This window comes from Paroedura picta, chromosome 4 (genome assembly GCF_049243985.1).
Source record: "Paroedura picta isolate Pp20150507F chromosome 4, Ppicta_v3.0, whole genome shotgun sequence".
Classification (NCBI taxonomy): domain Eukaryota; kingdom Metazoa; phylum Chordata; class Lepidosauria; order Squamata; family Gekkonidae; genus Paroedura; species Paroedura picta.
In genome coordinates this window covers 141,673,382-141,692,883 of record NC_135372.1, presented here as the reverse complement: position 1 = coordinate 141,692,883, position 19,502 = coordinate 141,673,382, and the positions used below count along the sequence as shown (strand labels likewise).

At 48.3% G+C, this 19,502-nt stretch overlaps 1 protein-coding gene across 3 annotated transcripts in view; it reads right to left on the bottom strand.

Moving 5' to 3' along the window:
- The window catches only part of ZBTB46 (zinc finger and BTB domain containing 46), a 76,118-nt gene that overhangs the window by 9,055 nt on the left and 47,561 nt on the right, over window positions 1–19,502 (bottom strand). For 2 of the 3 annotated variants that reach the window (XM_077335938.1, XM_077335937.1), the window contains exon 6: window positions 14,397–19,500. In XM_077335938.1, the coding sequence (XP_077192053.1) occupies window positions 18,938–19,500 (563 nt within the window). In that variant the 3' untranslated portion in view covers window positions 14,397–18,937. Of the gene's footprint in view, window positions 1–1,786; window positions 1,963–14,396; window positions 19,501–19,502 lie in introns of those variants that run through there. The other variant, XM_077335940.1, reaches the window with a different exon arrangement.

Below are 19,502 nucleotides of genomic sequence, written 5' to 3'. Positions count from 1 at the left end.
GGCAGTGGGGTGCTGGTGCTATGGCAACAGAGGACAGAAGCCCCTTTAGCAGCACCGGTTCAGTGATACGGGCTTCCTGCCCGCCTCATCTAGAAAGGCCGACATTTGGCAAACCCGAGGTCCTGGCACCTGCCACAGGCAGACGGCGGCAAGCCAGGTTAGTGTGGAAAATAACCTACCCCCTCCCACAAGAAAAGGGAAGAGGACCATTCCGGGAGACAGTTGGGGGGGGGGGGAGGGGGAAAAGGGCCTGTCTACAAAATGCATTCCTTGATGCAAGTTTACCAGGCTTGGGATATGCCAGAAAAAGGCATTAAGTGGCAGAAACAGATAAATTACAGACCAGTTAACTAAGAATATCCCGCTTCCTGGTACTGAGAGGTATAGAGTCACAGAACCACAGAGTGGGAAGGGGCCATCCAGGCCATCTAGTCTAACCCCCTGCTCAATGCAGGATCAGCCTCAGGCATCCAGGAGAAGGATCTGTCCAGCCGCTGCCTGAAGACGGCCAGTGAGGGGGAGCTCCCCACCTCCTTAGGCAGCCCCTTCCACTGCTGAACTGGACTCCTAGAGTCCTAGAGTGGGAAGGGGCCATGCAGGCCATCTAGTCTAACTCCCTGCTCAATGCAGGATCAGCCTCAGGGATCCAGCCTCAAGGATCTGTCCAGCCACTGTTTAAAGACCAGAGACGGGGAGTTCGCCACTTCCACTGCTGAACTACACTGACTGTGAAAATATCTTTCCCTGATATGGTACACATAGTTTAAAACCGTCACTGCAGGTCCTCTCCCCTGCTGCCAACAGGAACTGCTCCCTGCCCTGCTCCAATTGACCACCTTTCAACCTTTAAGGCTTCACACCATCTCAGACTTGCGCACCCAAAGGACTGTCTCTCCAGGTACGCCCCCCAAAGAGCACTTCGCTCTGTAAACTCCACCATGTTGGTGATCCCTGGCCCCAAATCAGTGTACCTCCAGCCCGGTGGAATGAGCTGCTGATGGATGCCGGGTCCTTACCGAACTTTCAGAGTTCTGAAGGGCCTGTAGGGCAGCGCTCTGCCGCCAGGCCTTTGAACTGACAGAGGTCCACAGAATTATGCATGGGGTGGAGAGAGCTGATCCTAGCACTCAAGAACGTCTTTTCTTCAAATGTACGTAAACAATGAAAACCTGTGTTATTCTGTCTGAGCTTTCTCCTGTCCCAGAACCGGATCCCTTCAGCCCCACCCCCTGTTGTGTGTTTCCCTTTTCAGCGATTTGGATCCCTTTGCAACATCTGATGAAGTGTGAAGCCCATGAAAGCCGACACTTCGATAAATCTGTTGCATCTTTTTGGTGGCCACTGGACTCCTCTACGAATCTTTTGATTCCCATCATGGGCTTGTCTTGAAGCGGCCGTTTCTCCCTATACAACAGCTGCAAATATGATGACACCGTTCCCGGCCCCAGGGAAGCACACCTGGCCTCAACCAGGGGCAGGGCCTTTTCGGTCCTGGCCCCATCCTGGTGGAATGAGCTCCCAGGAGAGCTGCGGGCCCTGTGGGATCTTTCGGCAAAATGGAGCTCTTCCGCCAGGTCTATGGTTGAGGCCTGAAATGCCCCCCTCTATTGTCCACCTATCACAGAGTGCTTAGTCATCTGCTTAGCATCTCAAGCTATCTCGCCCTCCTTCCTCCTCCCCCCTTGAGTGGTAGGGTGGGGGTGGGACTAGATTTTCAGGTGTGGCTCATCTTCTCAACTGGAAGAGTGACCCCGTACTATGCGCTCTCCCAAGGGCTCCGACTTACCAAGGTGTGCCGTTTCATGTGCTCCCGGCGGGTGAACTTCTTTCCGCAGATCTCGCAAGGGTAGGGCCTTTCTCCGGTGTGGGAGCGCATGTGCCTCTTCAAGATGCACTGGTGCATGGCTGAGAAGCTACAGTAGGGGCACTTGAACTTTTTTCGAATCACCGTGAACTCATTCACTGGAAGAGAAGCACAAGACAGTCTGGGTTACGACGGAGGCCTCCTCCTGTTCGTTAAGCCGAAGAAAGCTTAGCTAAGTGATGGGCTCTCAAGAGGGGTTTTCCCATGAAAGGAAATCTGGTGCGTTGTGCGCCAATCTTTATACGCTTTCTTTGCAGACATTCACAGCCAGTGTCCATGGCTGTCCCTGTAATCCACTTGTAGCATTAAGCGCCGTGTGACAGTGAGTCACACCGAAACCAGCTTTTCTTTAATCCCCCAGTGCCTTATTGCGGTGGTCCCCAACCACCGGGCCGTGGCTCCCTCTCCCCCCCCCCCTCGGCAGTAAGAAACTTCCCAGGCCGCAAGCTTGCGGCCCGGCAAGCTTCTTACTGTGGGAGGGGGGGGAGAGGAAAGCAGGGCCGCGCACGCGCAATGCCACTTTTCTCTCCCCGAAGGAGTCTCAAAACGGCTTACATTCGCCTTCCCTTCCTCTCCCCACAACAGACAACCTGTGAGGTGGGTGAAGCTGAGAGAGCCCTGATATTCCTGCTCGGTCAGAACAGCTTTGTCAGTGCCGGGGAGCCCAAGGTCACCCAGCTAGCTGCATGTGGGGGAGCGGGGAATCAAACCCAGTGTGCCAGATTAGAAGTCCACACTCCTAACCACTACACCAAGCTGCTTGTTTAAAGGCAGCCTCCTTTAAATTGGTCTCAATGTTTTTATGTGTGACCTACTGAAGACTTTAGACGAAATTAATTTCTCCCAACAGTGCTTCTCCCTCTTGCTTTTAGAACCGAAGAGCACTCAGGTGTTCTCCAGGGAAACGTGGAAACGAGGACAGCTCTGGGGTCGAATTTACCAGCAGGATGCACTGAGCAGCTGAGTAAATGGCGTCGTCCCTGATACATGACTGGAAGCAGAATACACAGTACGGCAGGCAAAATGTTTACCCTGAAGCATTTCTGCAAATGGAAAGGATTTAGGCCCTGTAATTCAACGATAGGGAATGCACACATCGCAGGGACAGGAGAAAAAAATCAAGCTGAAGACCATGATCCACTAGAATGCATCTGCTGCCATTACCAATAGGGGTGTGTGTGTATGTGTGTGTGGGGGAGTACATTTTTGGATGAAGAAAATTAGAATACTTTTATGGCTAGTATCGCTCTATCATAGTCTTCTGCCAATAAATAAAGACCCTTGTTTCGTTTGGCCTGATAGTCCCTCAACAATCCCCCCCCGCTGTTGCATTATGTTTTAATAGCTGCATCTGGATTTTATGTACATACTAGGGACAAAGCCCGTTGCATTCAGGAATACAACAGATGCTAAATAGGGGGGGGGGGGATGTGGCAGGAGAGCAGAGTCCAGTAGCCACAGGACATTATAGATTAAAGTACATTCGGTCATTAAACTTCCATGGCAGTCTGCAACCATTTCCTCTCGATATTATAATCTTGGTTGCTTGAAGATCATCAAATCATAGAATAACAGAGTTGGAAGGGACCTCCTGGGTCATCTAGTCCAACCCCCTGCACTGTGCAGGACACCCACAGCCCTATTGCTCATCCACTGTCACCTGCCACCCCCTTGAACCTTCACAGGATCAGCTACTCTGTCAGAAGGCTATCCAGTCTCTGTTTAAACATTTCCAAAGATGGAGAACCCGCCACCTCCCGAGGAAGCCTGATGATTCTCTACATCAGCTGTCCCCATCCCTCAGTCTGGGGACCGGTACCAGTCCAGTCCGTAGATAAGTCGGTACCGGGCTGCGGCTCCTCCTTGTCCTCCTCCCCGGCTGCTGCCTCGGGGGCTGCCCTGCCACTCTGCCCCCAGCTCACCTTTGGTGCTCTCCAGCGGCCGCCATGGCTGGGGCTCCCCCTTGGAGTGGCACTGCACATCTGCTGCTGGCAGCGCCCCCCCCCCAGTGGGTGGTGGGAAGTCAGGGGCGCTGGTGGGAAAGCAAGCGGAGCAAGGGCTCAGGTGGCGGCGGCAACGTCCCTCGGCAAAAGAAGTAAAATTGTCAAGCGTTGAGTGGTCCCCGGAGATAAAACGGTTGGGGACCACTGCTCTACATGGCAGCCTTTTAAATACTTGATGGTTATCAGATAATAATAATAACCTAATAATAAATAATTAAAACAGGAGCACAGCAAACTCCAAGGAGCAACAACAACAGACATCAGCAAAGATTGTGAAGAACAGATTGTTGTGATGGACCCTGAAACGGTCTCCCGTCAATCAGTTCCGAAACGCCAGTCGGTGCAACTCAGATGTCAGCGGGAACTTGATGCAGCCTGCAAACGTCTATTGGCTGTCCATCAGTTACCTGGTTCAATTTAAAGTATTTTGGCTATCATACGCAAATCGCTTCATAGCCTTGGATACTCACACCTGTGAGACATGACCTCCTCCTGTGCTCCGGAATGACAGCTTTGCTCATCGGAGCAGGGCCTTCTGCAGGGGCCAGCCTGCAGAATCTCTTGGCTTTCTGCAAACTAGGCAAAACTGAACTACTCAAAAGAACTCTTTCTGTGCAGGCAATAGGGCTGGCATTGTACTAAAGCACGGGTAGTCAAACTGCGGCCCTCCAGATGCCCATGGACTACAATTCCCAGAAGCCCCTGCCAGCGAATGCTGGCAGGGGCTTCTGGGAATTGTAGTCCATGGACATCTGGAGGGCCACAGTTTGACTACCCCTGTACTAAAGGCTTCACATATTTAAGGAGGGAAATTATTAGGGGCTGTGGCCATTCTCGCCTGTACAAGCACATAAAACTAAACCAGGGGTAGTCAAACTGCGGCCCTCCAGATGTCCATGGACTACAATTCCCAGGAGCCTGGCAGGGGCTCCTGGGAATTGTAGTCCATGGACATCTGGAGGGCCGCAGTTTGACTACCCCTGAACTAAACCATCAACTGGTACCATCTCCATCTGGCTGTGGATCCCTGGCCCTAAAGACCTCAAAGGCCTTTTCGGTCCTGGCCCCCACCTGGTGGAACGAGCTCCCCGAAGAGATCAGGTCCCTGCCCGAACTTCCACATTTCCACAGGGCCTAGAAAAGGGAGCTCCTCCACCAGCATTTGCTTGAGGCCGACCGACCCAAAACATCCCCTGGTCCCCCCTCAGACACCCCCCCCTTCCATGACCAAACAATCTCACCTATCCAAGGATTTCCTAATGAACCAAGGATTTGTCAGTGTTACTCTTTCTGTTAAAATATTGTTTTGGTTGACATATTACATTATAATTGTTATATTTGTCATATTATTATAGATTTCTATGTAATTACTCTGGCATTATATATAAACCGCCCAGAGCTGTATGGAAGGGCTGTATAAAAATCTAAACGAACAAACAAATGTTGGTTGTTTTTAAACATTTGTTTGTTGGCTTTAACTGATTTATTTACAAACGCTGTAAACCACCCTGAGACGAAGGCTTGATAGGGGCAGTCAATAAATAAATGAATGAATGGATGAATGAATGAATACTGTGTATAGTTTATTGTAAGTTAGATCTTCTTACTATATACGTTTGTCTCCTTTAATGTGTCATGTTAACACTTAAGCTTTGCTTCAGTTGCTTGTTTGATTTCTGGTAGATTCCGCTACCCAAATCCTATTTCACTGCCCATCTTGTTGATCGTCCGGACTCACTCTGTGTAATTTGCCTTGAATCCCAATGAGAAAGGCAGGGCATAAATAACGTAAATAAAAACACATTTTATTTAAGAAAATAACCAAGGAGAGAAGGTAGGAGATAAATGTTTTCAATGAATTATTGGGAGAACATCTTGACCCTTGGGTTGCCAACCTCCAGGCAGTGGCAGGAAATCTCCTGGTTTTACAACTGATCTCTACGCAACAGTGATTACAATTCCCATGAGCCCTTGCTGTCGATAGTCTTCAGATGCAAGAGAAGGCTGCCCAAACCACAAGTACTTCCAAGCCTGGGTTTAACACTACAGAGAGCTGAGTCCCAACTGGGGGAAATGCTCCACTGTCATGACCGCCCTCCCAATCTCCTTGGGAGTATTAGAGCAGGGGTAGTCAAACTGCGGCCTTCCAGATGTCCATGGACTACAATTCCCATGAGCCCCTGCCAGAAAATGCTGGCAGGGGCTCATGGGAATTGTAGTCCATGGACATCTGGAGGGCCGCAGTTTGACTACCCCTGACTTAGAGGTTCAACGGTCCTGCGGATCCCTCACCCCTCCCTAGCCCCCACCTCCTTGTATTTTTTCTGTGCCTTCCCTCCCCTTCTCCATCCCACGGTTTACGACCCGCATTTATCCCTCCCCCTCGCTGTGCAGAGTTCCTCCTTATCTCCCTTCCTCCTCGGTTCACATAGTAGGGTGGAAATTTACTGCCAGGGATGGCAGAGAGAGCAGACTGGACGTCTCCTGAATTTGTGCCTTTTTGATCAAAAGCCCCCTCTATGAGGACGATTTCTCCCGCTTAAACTATCCCCCTATCTATAGACCAGAGGGGTCCATCTGGGCTTGTCTCTGTCGACGTTTCTGTTCTTGCCACGCTTTGTCCTGCTTAAGCCTCATGGAGCCCTTCAATAAAGACGGACTTCTTTTGTCACTACCTGTGTACGAGGCCGTTCTCTTCGAGGGGGTCTCCTATGGTCAGCCGGACCAGCCTACGGTTTGTGACATCCACGAAGGAGTGGCGCACCACAAGTGGGGACCCATCCAGCAGGGAACATTCATGAAAGTCGGAAACAAGCCTCAAGACACATCACACCTTCAGCGCCAGAAAACGGGAAGGATCTCTTCACCCCCAAAAAAGTATTCCCCCCCCCAAAAAAAGAAGTATCTAATTGTTGTTTTTGGCCTGGGTGATTCAAACACTTTGGACGTTCTAAGATTTGCATCGGCATCACCTAGGAATTTCCCTGCCATGACTAAGACAAACCTTAGCAATTGGCTGCAATGTAGAAGAGAGAGACGGCACCGATTTCTGTGGTTAGAATTTTATTTTTAACCCCCCCCCTCCAAAATATCTATACATTCTGAGCTCTGTAAACCAGGGCACTGCTACAAATTATATTCCACAAATGGCTTCCAAGTTTCACAGTATAGAGGACTTACACCCCAGGTAGGGTTGCCAGCTCTGGGTTTGGAAGTATCTGGAGATTTTTGGAGGCAGGATCTGAGAATTGCAGGCATCCACCTGCCCAAAAGGCCATTTTCCATGGGCGGGGGGTCTCTGTCGCCTGGAGATCAGTTGTAATGGTGGGAGATCTCCAGCCACCACCTGGAGGCTGGCAACCCCGAACGCTGGGGCACATTTGATTGTTTAGCGCAGGCTTTTATTACACACATTTTTTTTCTCTTAACAGAGACAAATACATTCTATACAAAAAAATCTCATCTAAAAAGGAGAGGGACATTGGGATGGGGGATAGGGAAGGGTCTGTAAGGGGGTGGCATTCAAAAAGCACTATGCATCTATGATTAGATTAGATGCACAGGTGTTTAAATGGAGAAGTATGAATTGTTTAATAAAATTAGGGGCATCTCGGGACCTTTAAAACATGGAGATAAGGGATTGGCTGCCTGGATTGATTGACAGGTGGAAGAGAGTTGCGTGTAAAGCATATTGCTCTCTTCCGTCATTTCCAGCAGCCAATGTGGACGGTGAGAAGCACGAAAAAGCAGCAGATGAAAGCGACACAGCCGAAAGGTGAGGAGGGGCTTGGAGGTGTGAGAACATCGAGCGCTATGCCGTTCAGCTGATGTTTACTGATGTTGGGGAATTGCCTGTGTTTCGCACGTGACCTCGAATGGTGTGGGGATGCAAGACCGACATAACATTTTTTTGAGCTGAAAACAGAACTTGGAGGAGGCATCATCCCCCAAATGGACCTTTCCCTCTGCAGGGTTGACTGGGGGGCGGGGGGAGCTGTGCCTTTTTGTTGCAGAAACCACTGGCAAAATTAGGACACTACAGATTGGCTGATGCCCTGTGATGTCACCAAACACCCCTCCAATCCTAGCAGCAGGACTTTTTTTTTTTTTAATGCACGACTTTAATAGACACGAGACGTTTTATCGAATAAAATTGGGATGTTTGCTGGTCACCTGGAAGGCGGGGCAAGATTCGCAGCTGAACGAGCATTTGATTCGGTGGTACAGGGCATGTTATCCAAATTGCAAATGGGAGAGGAATGTGCTCTATCATCAGACAAAGACCCCCTCCAGGAACCCTGAATGGGGGCTGCAAAAGAGAAAAATACATTGCCAGCAAGTTTGGTGCAAAGGATGGAGTTATGGTGCCTCCCAAGAAGATTAGGAGGATAATTTCCAACAATAATTTCCAATCTTCCAAGCAAGATTTCACAAAGAATAGCACAGAGATAACAAATGTCTGTTTGCTGGTCTAATAAATCATATAATTTGCAGATACATTCAGAAGGAATCCTTTGCTTCATATGTAAGCGTTTGTATGTAAGTTGTTTCCTGATCAAGTAATACTATAGAGCAGGGGCTCATGGGAATTGTAGTCCATGGACACCTGGTGAGCCAGTTTGGCCTCTCCTGCTCTAGAGGTACTGTTTATGGCTTTAACTTTAATAAAATCATTTCTTTGGTAGAAAAATAACATACCTTTCCATATTCCTATTCAGTTTAGAGCTTTATCATCATATATATATATTTTGCCATCATCTTTATTGTCCAAGTTTTGGCCACCCCCAAATGAAGCTTACTCCTAGAGTGAGCAATAGAAATCAGTAAGAGCCCAGTTGTACACTGAAGACGGAGACAGCAGAGAGCTGCACATTTACTGATGCCAATTTTTCAAATATCGAGTCTTATATCCACTTCTGCATATCGCGGGGGAAAGGCAGGGTCATTGCGGATCAATCATTCAAGTTGCAGAGGGAAAATTTAAAGCGTCCCAAATCAAAACATAAATCGAATTCAGTGTTGACGGGAGGCGTTCATTTGAACTGGGGCTGGGTAAAAAGCCCCATGCAGACTGCACCCTAGTCAGGGTTGTGACTAGCCCAAGGGCACCTAGCTGGCTGCATGTGGAGGAGTGGGGAATCAAACCCAGCTTCCCAGATTAGAAGCTGCCACTCTTAAACACTACACCAAGCTGGCTCTGCTAAGGCCCATGAATCCTTAAACCGGGCCTGACTTTATTGTCTGCATCCCAACATGTTTGTCTGCAGCACCCGACCCACCCTCTGACTGGGAATATTGACCCTAGGGTCCCTATTCCTGCTTGTATCTGATGAAGGGAGTTTACACTCTCAAAAGTGCCTGCTATGGGAACCTTGTTGATCTCTAAGTTAGCAGTTCTCAACCTGGGGGGTCGCGGCAGAGTGAGCAGCTTGGCCAGGGAGCACCATCCACACAACAGCCTTGCTCAAGAAAGAGCGTCTGGAGCAGCGGAAAAGCAAGATCGGCATAGAATCACAGAGTTGGAAGGGGCCATACAGGCCATCTAGTCCAACCCCCTGCTCAATGCAGGATCAGCCCAAAGCATCCTAAAGCATCCAAGAAAAGTGTGTATCCAACCTTTGCTTGAAGACTGCCAGTGAGGGGGAGCTCACCACCTCCTTAGGCAGCCTATTCCACTGCTGAACTACTCTGACTGTGAAAATGTTTTTCCTGATATCTAGCCTATATCGTTGTACTTGTAGTTTAAACCTATTACTGCGTGTCCTCTCCTCTGCAGCCAATGGGAACAGCATCCTGCCCTCCTCCAAGTGACAACCTTTCAAATCCTTAAAGAGGGCTATCACGTCCCCTCTCAACCTCCTTTTCTCCAGGCTGAACATTCCCAAGTCCCTCAACCTATCTTCATAGGGCTTGGCCCCTTGGCAAGAGGCAGAACTGAACTGAGAAACCTTGGGGGGGAAAAAAACTATATATACAATCATGAACAATGGATCTTCATGCGCCCTTGGTCAGTTTTGGTTCAATTTCTATGAAAGAACACTTGCATAATTTTATGGTCACAACATAAGGAACTGTATTAAAGGGTCGTGGCCTTAGGCAGGGGTAGTCAACCTGCGGGCCTCCAGATGTCCATGGCCTACAATTCCCCTGAGCCCCTGCCAGCGATCGCTGGCAGGGGCTCATTGGAATTGTAGTCCATGGACATCTGGAGGCCCGCAGGTTGACTACCTTTGGCATTAGGAACATGGAGAACCACTGCTCTAAGTGTTCCTGGGATCGAATCTAAATGGTGACAGCATCCTAATGCCCCGACTGCGACCCATGAAGGGCACTGAGCTAGCTTTTGAGCTTCACAGACCTTCTCCTGAGATGAAATAAGTATGTATGTGTGTGTGTGTGTGTGTGTGGAGGGGATATTACTGTTAATGTTTATGTCCTATTATGCTCTTGGCAACCTCTGGTCTTTTATACAAGGCACAAGCTAACTTAGTCCGCAAACAGCATCCTGAATTACTGTTTTAATAGCCTCTTAATTGCAACCGGGGCTTCTTCCACAATCCTTCAACAACATCTCTCCCCCCCCCCCCGCCCCCATTTCTTTCTAGAGAAAGAGTTCTGTGAAACCCGCACCAGCATCTCACTAGATTGGGGGGCCCACTGAGATCTCAGAAAAAGATGCACCATGGCTACCAGCAGTTTTTGGTTTGAATTAGCAAAAAAAACTGTGAAGATGTAAAGCCAGATTATTGTTATTATGAATAATAATAGTAGTAGTAGTAATCTTTTGCCATTAAACCCCCGCCTTTAATTATGCTTTCAATACACCTTGTGTGTTTCTTTCCTGGGACACACACTGCCTGATTACACCGCAATAAAGTCTTCCCAGACTACTGATTGCTTCAAAAACTTATAGCCAATTTCCCCCCTAATATGCCATAATTAAAGAGCAGTTCAGTGGAAGCACACAACAGTGCAGAGAGGAACATAGGAAGATGCCTTTTCCCAAATCAGTCACTTGGCCCATCAAGGGGTGAATTCATAGAATCATAGAGTTGGAAGGGACCTCCTGGGTCATCTAGTCCAACCCCTTGCACCCTGCAAGACACCCACAACCTTATCAAACGCTTTACTGAAATCCAGGTATGTCCACAGCATTTCTCTGATCCAGCAAGGCAGTCACTTTATCGAAAAAAGAGATAAGGTTGGTCTGACATGACTTGTTCTTGCGAAACCCATGCTGAGTCTTAGAAATCACATCTCTCTGTTCCAGCTGCTCAAGGACCAGCTGTTTGATTATTTGTTCCAATATTTTGCCAGCTACAGATGTCAATAGAAGAAAAAAAGTCTCAAGCAGGCGATGGCAAAGTGATTTAATGTTCAAAATATCAAAATGTTCAAAGCAATTTCAAAACGGATTCCCAGGTATATTCCGTTTTCACTTCCTTCATCAGTGAATTCTCAATATTGTAATCTCAATCTTCTCTAATGATGTTTGTTGGAAATAATATTGTTGGAAGTAACTTAATTTCTTATAGTTTCTTGGGTATATAATTCAATCCCAAACTGGTCGCATATTTGTAGGGGTCTACTAATATTAACATCAATATGTGTATTACCTCTATAGCAGTGACTGTAAGCCGTTTTGAGACTCCTTCAAATAGTGAAAAGAATATTTTAAAACCCATCTTCTTCCTTCAGTCACCATGGCTAATAGCCGTAAGATACTGAATCCTGTGGGCAAATTCCATTAAGAGACCATTATTCAAGTCCACAATTGGCTGAATTTCTTTTTATGGGTTATCCTGTTCCCTTCAGAACTGGTACAGTCACTGGAACAATGGGTTTTGCGAGGGGAGAGCAGGGTTCAATACCCACTCAACCATACAGCCTCAGAGCCCTCACTCTCAGCCTAGCCTACTTGGCAGGGTTGTTGTGAACGCAACACAAAAATGGGAAGAAGGGGAACTCACCCGCAGAGAATTCCTGGAGAATAATGAGACAGAGGTATGGCAGAGGGTTAAAAGAGAATGCCGTCCCTGCAGGGGGAAATAGAGTCCTCTTCTCTCTAAACTCCTATTTGCTGAGCTTTCCCCTTCTCGCTGTGCCTTCTTCTCCCCTCGCCTACTGTTCGTCAAAGAGCAAGGTAAATTATTCAGTGGCTGGCAGATTGCAAAATGGCAGGCTGGCTGTGCTAATTAGGGGAAGCGCCGAAGTTATTTGCCTGCACGCCCGCAGATGTCCAGGCACAAAATACGGCTAGTGAACAGAGAGAGACCAACACTGTCTAAGAGAGTTCTTTTGCTCTTCAAAAGTAAAAATTCCAAAAGGAAAGATGTTTTTAGTCGCCTTGAGGATCTTGTCTACAGAGCTCCTGAGGGTTGGGAGGAGGCCAGGACCGGCTGGGGATTGAAGTTCTAAAGGAATATTGATTAACGATTATGAAAAAGCAGCGGAAACAGAAAGCCTGCATCTTCCGCCCCCGTAAACACCCAAAGCCACAGCAGAGAAAGAACGGAGTCGTTTTTAAAAATCAATTCCTGTTTAACTTGTCTGGATGGATGGATCTTCTCCATCAACATTTTTAGATTCTGTTTGGTCTCAAGTCACAGGACAAAGTTTGAGTCAAGCAGTGCCTTTAAGCCCCCCAAAAGTTTAATTCTGGGGAGTTTAATTTTGTCTGCACGCTTACTTCTTCAGATACATCGAAACAGACTTAAATGTAGCTAGAAGTACTTCTACATCTTGACTCTAATGAACCACCTGGCAGCAGACCTCCCAATGTCTCCTGCCCTGAGACCATGAGCCAACTGTGATGATAGCATTTTCCACGCACAAAGGGAGGAGGAAAAGGAGAAATTGAAAGATTTCATTGATACCTGAATGCTGGTTTTTGTCTACTAAACTTGCATAAAAAAAACAAAACACGCACCACCAGAATTCATAGAAAAACCACTGCTGTATTCTCAAAGGCAGGAAACAGTCTGGCCTGGGGAGGAAGTCCCTTTTTGGGGAGGAAGTGGTCGGATGCTTCCGTCATTCCACAGTGTGGGACTCCCCATGAATCCGCTCTTGGGGGAGAATTAACTTTCTCCTGAGTTGACGGAAAGAAAGAAAGAAAGAAAGAAAGAAAGAAAGAAAGAAAGAAAGAAAGAAAGAAAGAAAGAAAGAAAGAAAGAAAGATTACCTGAGAAATCATTTTTCTCAGAAGAGTTGGTTCTTATATGCCACTTTTTTCTACCCAAAGGAGTCTCAAGGTGGCTTCCAGTCGCCTTCCCTTTCCTCTCCCCACAACAGACACCCTGTGGGGGAAGGGAGGTTGAGAGAACCCTGATATGACTGAAGAAGAAGAGCTGGTTCTTATATGCCGCTTTTCTCTACCCAAAGGAGTCTCAAAGCAGCTTACATTTGCCTTCCCTTTCCTCTCCCCACAACAGACACCCTGTGAGGTGGGTGAGGTTGAGAGAACCCTGAGATTGCTGAAGAAGAAGAGTTGGTTCTTATATGCTGCTTTTCTCTACCCAAAGGAGTCTCAAAGCAGCTTACATTTGCCTTCCCTTTCCTCTCCCCACAACAGACACCCTGAGAGGGAGGTGAGGCTGAGAGAGTCCTGAGATTACTGCTTGGTCAACACAGCTCTATCAGTGCTGTGACTACCTCAAGGTCACCCAGGTGGCTGTATGTAGGGGAGTGGGGAATCAAACCTGGCTCGCCAGGGAATCAAACCTGGCTCGTCCACAGTCCTAACCACTACACCAAGATACTGGTCTCTAAACACCACAAGATAGCGAAAGCTGCAATTATCATAGAATCACAGAACCATAGAGTTGGAAGGGGCCACACAGGCCATCTAGTCCAACCCCCTGCTCAACGCAGGATCAGCCCAAAGCATCCTAAAGCATCCAAGAAAAGTGTGCATCCAACCTTTGCTTGAAGACTGCCAGTGAAGACTGCCATTATACTCTGCTAAAGTGCCGTAAATCCTTAAACCACTCCTGATCCAACAAAATTTGAGTTCAGTGGCACCTTTGCATGCATGTATACGTGCACACGAAAGCTCACCTTGTGCACACGTGCACACCTTGAATAAATCTTTGTTGGTCTTCAAGGTGCCTGCCACTGGATTCAAACTTTGTTGTACTACTTCAGACCAACACAGCTATCCATTTGAATCCCTCCTGATCCAGTTCCCCCTTAAAGTCTAACAAAATTTTGTTAATCTTTAAGGTGCTCCTGGCCTCTTGCTCTGTTACATAGCTGGAGAGTTTAACGCATTTCTCAGGCATTGCATTGTGGTTATCTTCAGGGTATTTATAGCCTCCAGAGCCCCAATTGCAAATGGCATCGGCCCCCTCCAATAAACCACACACCAGCTCTCTGCGGCCTTCCTTTCATCCCCTGTAAGCTCAGGATTTCACACCTTCCCTGTAGAGCAGGGGTAGTCAAACTGCGGCCCTCCAGATGTCCATGGACTACAATTCCCAGGAGCCCCTGCCAGCATTCGCTGGCAGGGGCTCCTGGGAATTGTAGTCCGGACATCTGGAGGGCCGCAGTTTGACTACCCCTGCTGTAGAGAGTCCACGGTCCTTTTTACCTAGCAGCTATCAAGCATGCTCTGATAGCTGGTCTCATCTTTTTAAAAGGCCCCCATCAAAATAATGGGAAATGCGCCAGTGCTAACACATCCAGAGGCAGGGCCAAAAAAGGCACTATATGATCATTGGTTTGCCTGCATTGTTTTGATTTAATCCACTGGTATCGTGCCAGGCCCCTTCAAGGATCGCTGCCTTGTTGTGCTGAAGGGGCTTGCGTAGCTCAGTGAAGCTATGAGCTATGCCGTGCAGGGCCACCCAAGACGGACAGGTCATAGCAGAGAGCTCTGGCAAAAGGTGATCCACTGCAGAAGGAAATGGCAAGTCACTCCAGTATCTTTGCCATGAAAACTCTAAAGCTATGGCAGATCTAGACAGCATCCTAAAAAGCAGAGGCATCACCCTGCCAACAAAAGTGCGTCTAGTCAAAGCTATGGTATTCCCAGTTGCAATGTATGGCTGCGAAAGTTGGACCATAAGGAAGGCGTCAAAGAATTGAGGCTTTTGAACTCTGATGCTGGAGAAGACTCTTGCGAGTCCCTTGGACTGCAAGGCAAACAAACCGGTCAGTCCTAGAGGAGATCAGCCCTGACTGCTCCTTAGAAGGCCAGATCCTGAAGATGAAACTCAAATACTTTGGCCACCTCATGAGAAGGAAGGACTTCCTGGAGAAGAGCCTAATGCTGGGAGCGATCGAGGACAAAAGAAGAAGGGGACGACAGAGAATGAGGTGGCTGGATGGAGTCACTGAAGCAGTCGGTGTGAACTTAAATGGACTCCAGGGAATGGTAGAGGACAGGAAGGCCTGGAGGATCATTGTCCATGGGGTCGCGATGGGTCCGACACGACTTCACACCCAACAACAACAAATTAATTGCATGACCACCTTAGAATTTAGACCTCGCTGCCTGAAGAGACTTCTCCAGCATGAGATAGCGGTTAGAGGATCAGACGGGCCTGGAAGACCTCGGTTTGAATCTTCAGACTGCCACGGAAGCTCCCTGGGTTATATTGAGCCCATCTCACACACACGTACTCTCAGCCTAGCCTACCTCCCAGAGTTGTTGTGAAGGGGAAGAATGGAGATGAGGAGAATGATGTCAGCTGCTTTGGGTCCCCCTTGGGGAGAAAGGTGAGATGTAGACCAATAAATCAGTTTGCAGATTTCAGACTTGGGGGGGGGGGAGTGTGATTTGCTGTGGTTTATCCATGCCTCCCTTAGTGAACTCTTTGTCAGCCTTTGTCCCCTCTCCCTCTCTGCAAAACTGGAATAACAACAAAATTACTGAAAGATGAGATGAAACTACACTGAAAAGCACTGTGCCCTAGAAGTCATATTTAAGAGAAATAAGAGCTACAGATAGCCCTGTGCCAGATCCTGAAGATGAAACTCAACTACTTTGGCCACCTCATGAGAAGGAAGGACTCCCTGGAGAAGAGCCTCATGCTGGGAGCAATCGAGGGCAAAAGAAGAAGGGGATTTTAAGTTCTATTTTATGATATGTTTTAAATCGTATTATATTAAATGACCATATTCTTTTGGTCTTTTATGTATTAACTTCATACAACCTGGTCTGAACGACTGTGATAAAGTCTGAACTGAAGCGGGAAATTTTTCACTACTGAAATTCATTTTATACATTTGAGTCCAATTTTCTACCCTGTCAAGATCATCCTGTATTCTGAACCTGTCTTCCAGTGTGTTTGCTACCCCTCCCAGTTTAGAGTCATCTGCAAAGTCAATAAGCACCTCCTCTATTCCTTCATCCAAATCATTTATGAATATGGTGAACAACACAGGCCCTAGGACAGATCCCTGAGCACTCCTCTCTGAGAAGATGCTGAACCATTTACAAGCACCCTGTGGTGCAATCTGTCAACCAGTTCTCAATCCACCTAACAGCAATAGGATCCATACCGCATTTTACCAACTTGTCAATAGGAATATCATTTGGAACATTATCAGAAGTCTTACTGCAATCAAGGTAAGCTATGTCCACAGCCTTCCCGTGATCTAGCAAGGTAGGAACTTTCTCAAAAAAAGGAGATAAGGTTGGTTTGACATGACTTGCTTTTGAGAAAGCCATGCTGATTCTTAGTAATCACAGCCATCTGCTCTAGCTGCTTGAGGACTGATTGTGCTGACACTGCTTAGCTCCCAAGGAGGTGGGGCCAAACTGGGCTAATCGGGCTACCAGGAATGCTAAAAGGTGTCCACTTCGAAGAAGAAAAGCTGGATTTTCTGTACCCCACTTTTCACTGCTTGAAGGAGTCCCAAAGTCCTTCCCTTCTTCTCCCCAGAGAACTGCTCTGCGAGAACAGCTCTAAGAGATCAGGGACTGATCCGCTTGCTGGCTGTTATGTGGAAGAGGCGTGGGAAATCAAACCTGCACATATTGGATAATCAAAACACATTAGAAGTAAATTATCCTGTTCCACACAGGAAAACCCAGCCGCAAAAGTACACTGGAAGTAGGGTTGTGCGCGGTGGCGTCTGAATCGGCTGTTTCAGGCCGATGCAGCCAGTGCCGCACCGTGGGGGGGGGAGGGGAGGCGCGGACACCGGTGCCCAACTCGGCGCACATACACAGGTGCGGACATCTGCACCTGCGTGTGTACGCCAACTGACGCACCAACGCCTGCGCCTCCCCCCCACATCTGATGCATCGGCCTGGAATGGCCAATTCGGACCGCTGCACACAACCCTAATTGGAAGTGCATTATCCAACTTGTGCAGAATGGGCCCTGGTTCTACACATTAGAGGTTTTTGCTCCTTAACTACTACACACCACATGACACGTAGGCCCATCATTGGCCATTTGGGAGGGGGGAGGTCGACATGTCCATTATATATATACTAGTATCAAAGCCCATTTTTAAAATGAGCTTTGAAAGGGGCGGCAGGCAAGAGGGCATGAGAGGGTGGCCGCAGCTCCCTTTGGCCTGCAAAGCGGGCTAAAGGGATTGGAAAGCCCCCCCCCCCCCCGCAGGCAGCATAAGGACTTTGCGGCCTGCAGGGAGGCTGCAAACTCTCCCCCCCCCCCCAGTTCCCTCCCAGCAGGAATGTACCTGTGGGCCACAAAGCCCTGTTGTTGCATCTTTCTGCATGGGCGACAATAGAGGGCACAGCCACCAGGTTTCTAGCAGGCAAGGAGGGAGGGTGGGAGCTGGAGGAGAAGGGCCAATCAGGGTGGACCTGGTCGGACAGGGCCCCGGACAGTCTCCTCCCAGGAGGCTGTTTCCCAAATATATAAGGGAGCAAAATAGTGTTAAGGATATATATATATCACCTGATAAATGTTTAACTAATTTTAAAAATATATTAGAAATGAATTAACTCCCACTCAATCAGGAAACTCTTCCAAGGCCGTCAAGAAAACCTCTGGGTTTTCGGAAACCCTGGTTGAGGAAGCCTACTTTAAGAGCAGCCCTTTCATGCCCAGTTACAGTGAGAAAGCAACCTAGTGCTGCATTGCCCACACGTGTAACTCTCCAGAGAAAGAAGAACACACACAGTGATGCTCCTTGTAGGTAGCTAAGATTTGCTTTCGGATGTTCACAAATGCCACCTGCCCCAAATAACCAAACTGCATCTAAACGTTACCTATAAGTGCAGACAAATTGCAAAATACTTTGCCCTAAGACCAATATCCCTGAGTTAATCAAATTCTACCTGCTCTTGAGGCTTGCATTTATATAACAGACGCACACATAATCAAAACAGAAAAAATATTACAGCATAGTATTAAGACCTTAGTAACAGTGACAAAATGTGGTGACGAATTACCCGTAACCTCATACAATTACGCTTTAATACTGTCATTACGTAGGCATGGATCCATGGAATTGCCTCAGCTCATTCAAGGGGCTTGTAATAGCTGGGTGGCATCCACAGCAGGTGAAATCCATGCCAAAATGTTATTTAAAAAACCTCTATCAGTTTAAAAACCAGCTTGCCATGTAACATGGGGGCAGTGCTATACAAGGAAAACCTGAAGTTGCCTTCAATTCACATTTGTTTGGATGCTGGCCACAGAATCGGAGGTACTGAGGCCTGGATCCTGTGGAGTGCATGTGTGGGGACACAGGTGGACCGAACTGATGCTGGAGTTTGTGAGAGCGCATGGACATAATCCATGCAGCCCAGGGGGCTAACGTGATCCAACACTCCGCTCCTGCTACCGACACAATAAGAGTTTACACTGGTGACACCTCCTCGTTACAGACCCCTGGGCTGTGTTGCTTTTTGTCTCTACAAGCCCCACAAATTCCACCATCAGTGTTTTGCAAGGTGCAACGGTCTGTCGGGTGAGGGACGGGAAGGAAACGCATCCACGTGAGTGGATCTATGGCTCTTTTCCACCACCTAGCAATTGTTCTGAGGTCTGGGACCGCTGTCAAAGCGGAACAAGCCCGTCCAGGTGCTCAGAAACAAACGCTCATGGATTTGATCCCACGAGCCGAGAGGTTACCAATGGTCCTACTCCTCATCGGATCCCTGATCTCGGTCACGGTTATTCGAACGCTCTTTAGCTCCCGGCTGTGCGGAGCCCAGGTAGCACGCTTTCATGTGAGTGGTGAGATGCTTCTGGGTACCAAAGCCCTTCCCGCAAAAGAGACACGCAACTGAGTGGTCCCTGGAGTGCACGGACATCAGGTGCCGGTTCAAGTCCGTCTTGTCCCGGAAGAGCTTGAGGCAGTGAGGGCACTGCATCTTTTTCCGGTTGAAGTGGATGGTCTTTTCGTGCCGGTCCATGTTGGATTTGAGCGTGAAGCTCGCGGGGCATTTGGGACACTGGAAACGGGGGAACGGGTCGGGGCTTAGGTGCTCTGCCAGGCCAGCCAGAAGGGGCCGGGAATAGTCAATGACATCCCAAGGGACTATCACGGGGAAAGGATGCTCGCGGACGTGCTCCGTCAGCTGCTCCGCACATTCGAACGTCTTCCTGCAGAAAGCGCAGCTCGGCCTTCTGGGGAGAGGAGGATCCGAGAGCAAACCTTCGCGGCTCACGTCCGCGTCTTCAGACGGGGAAGCGTTCGCATCT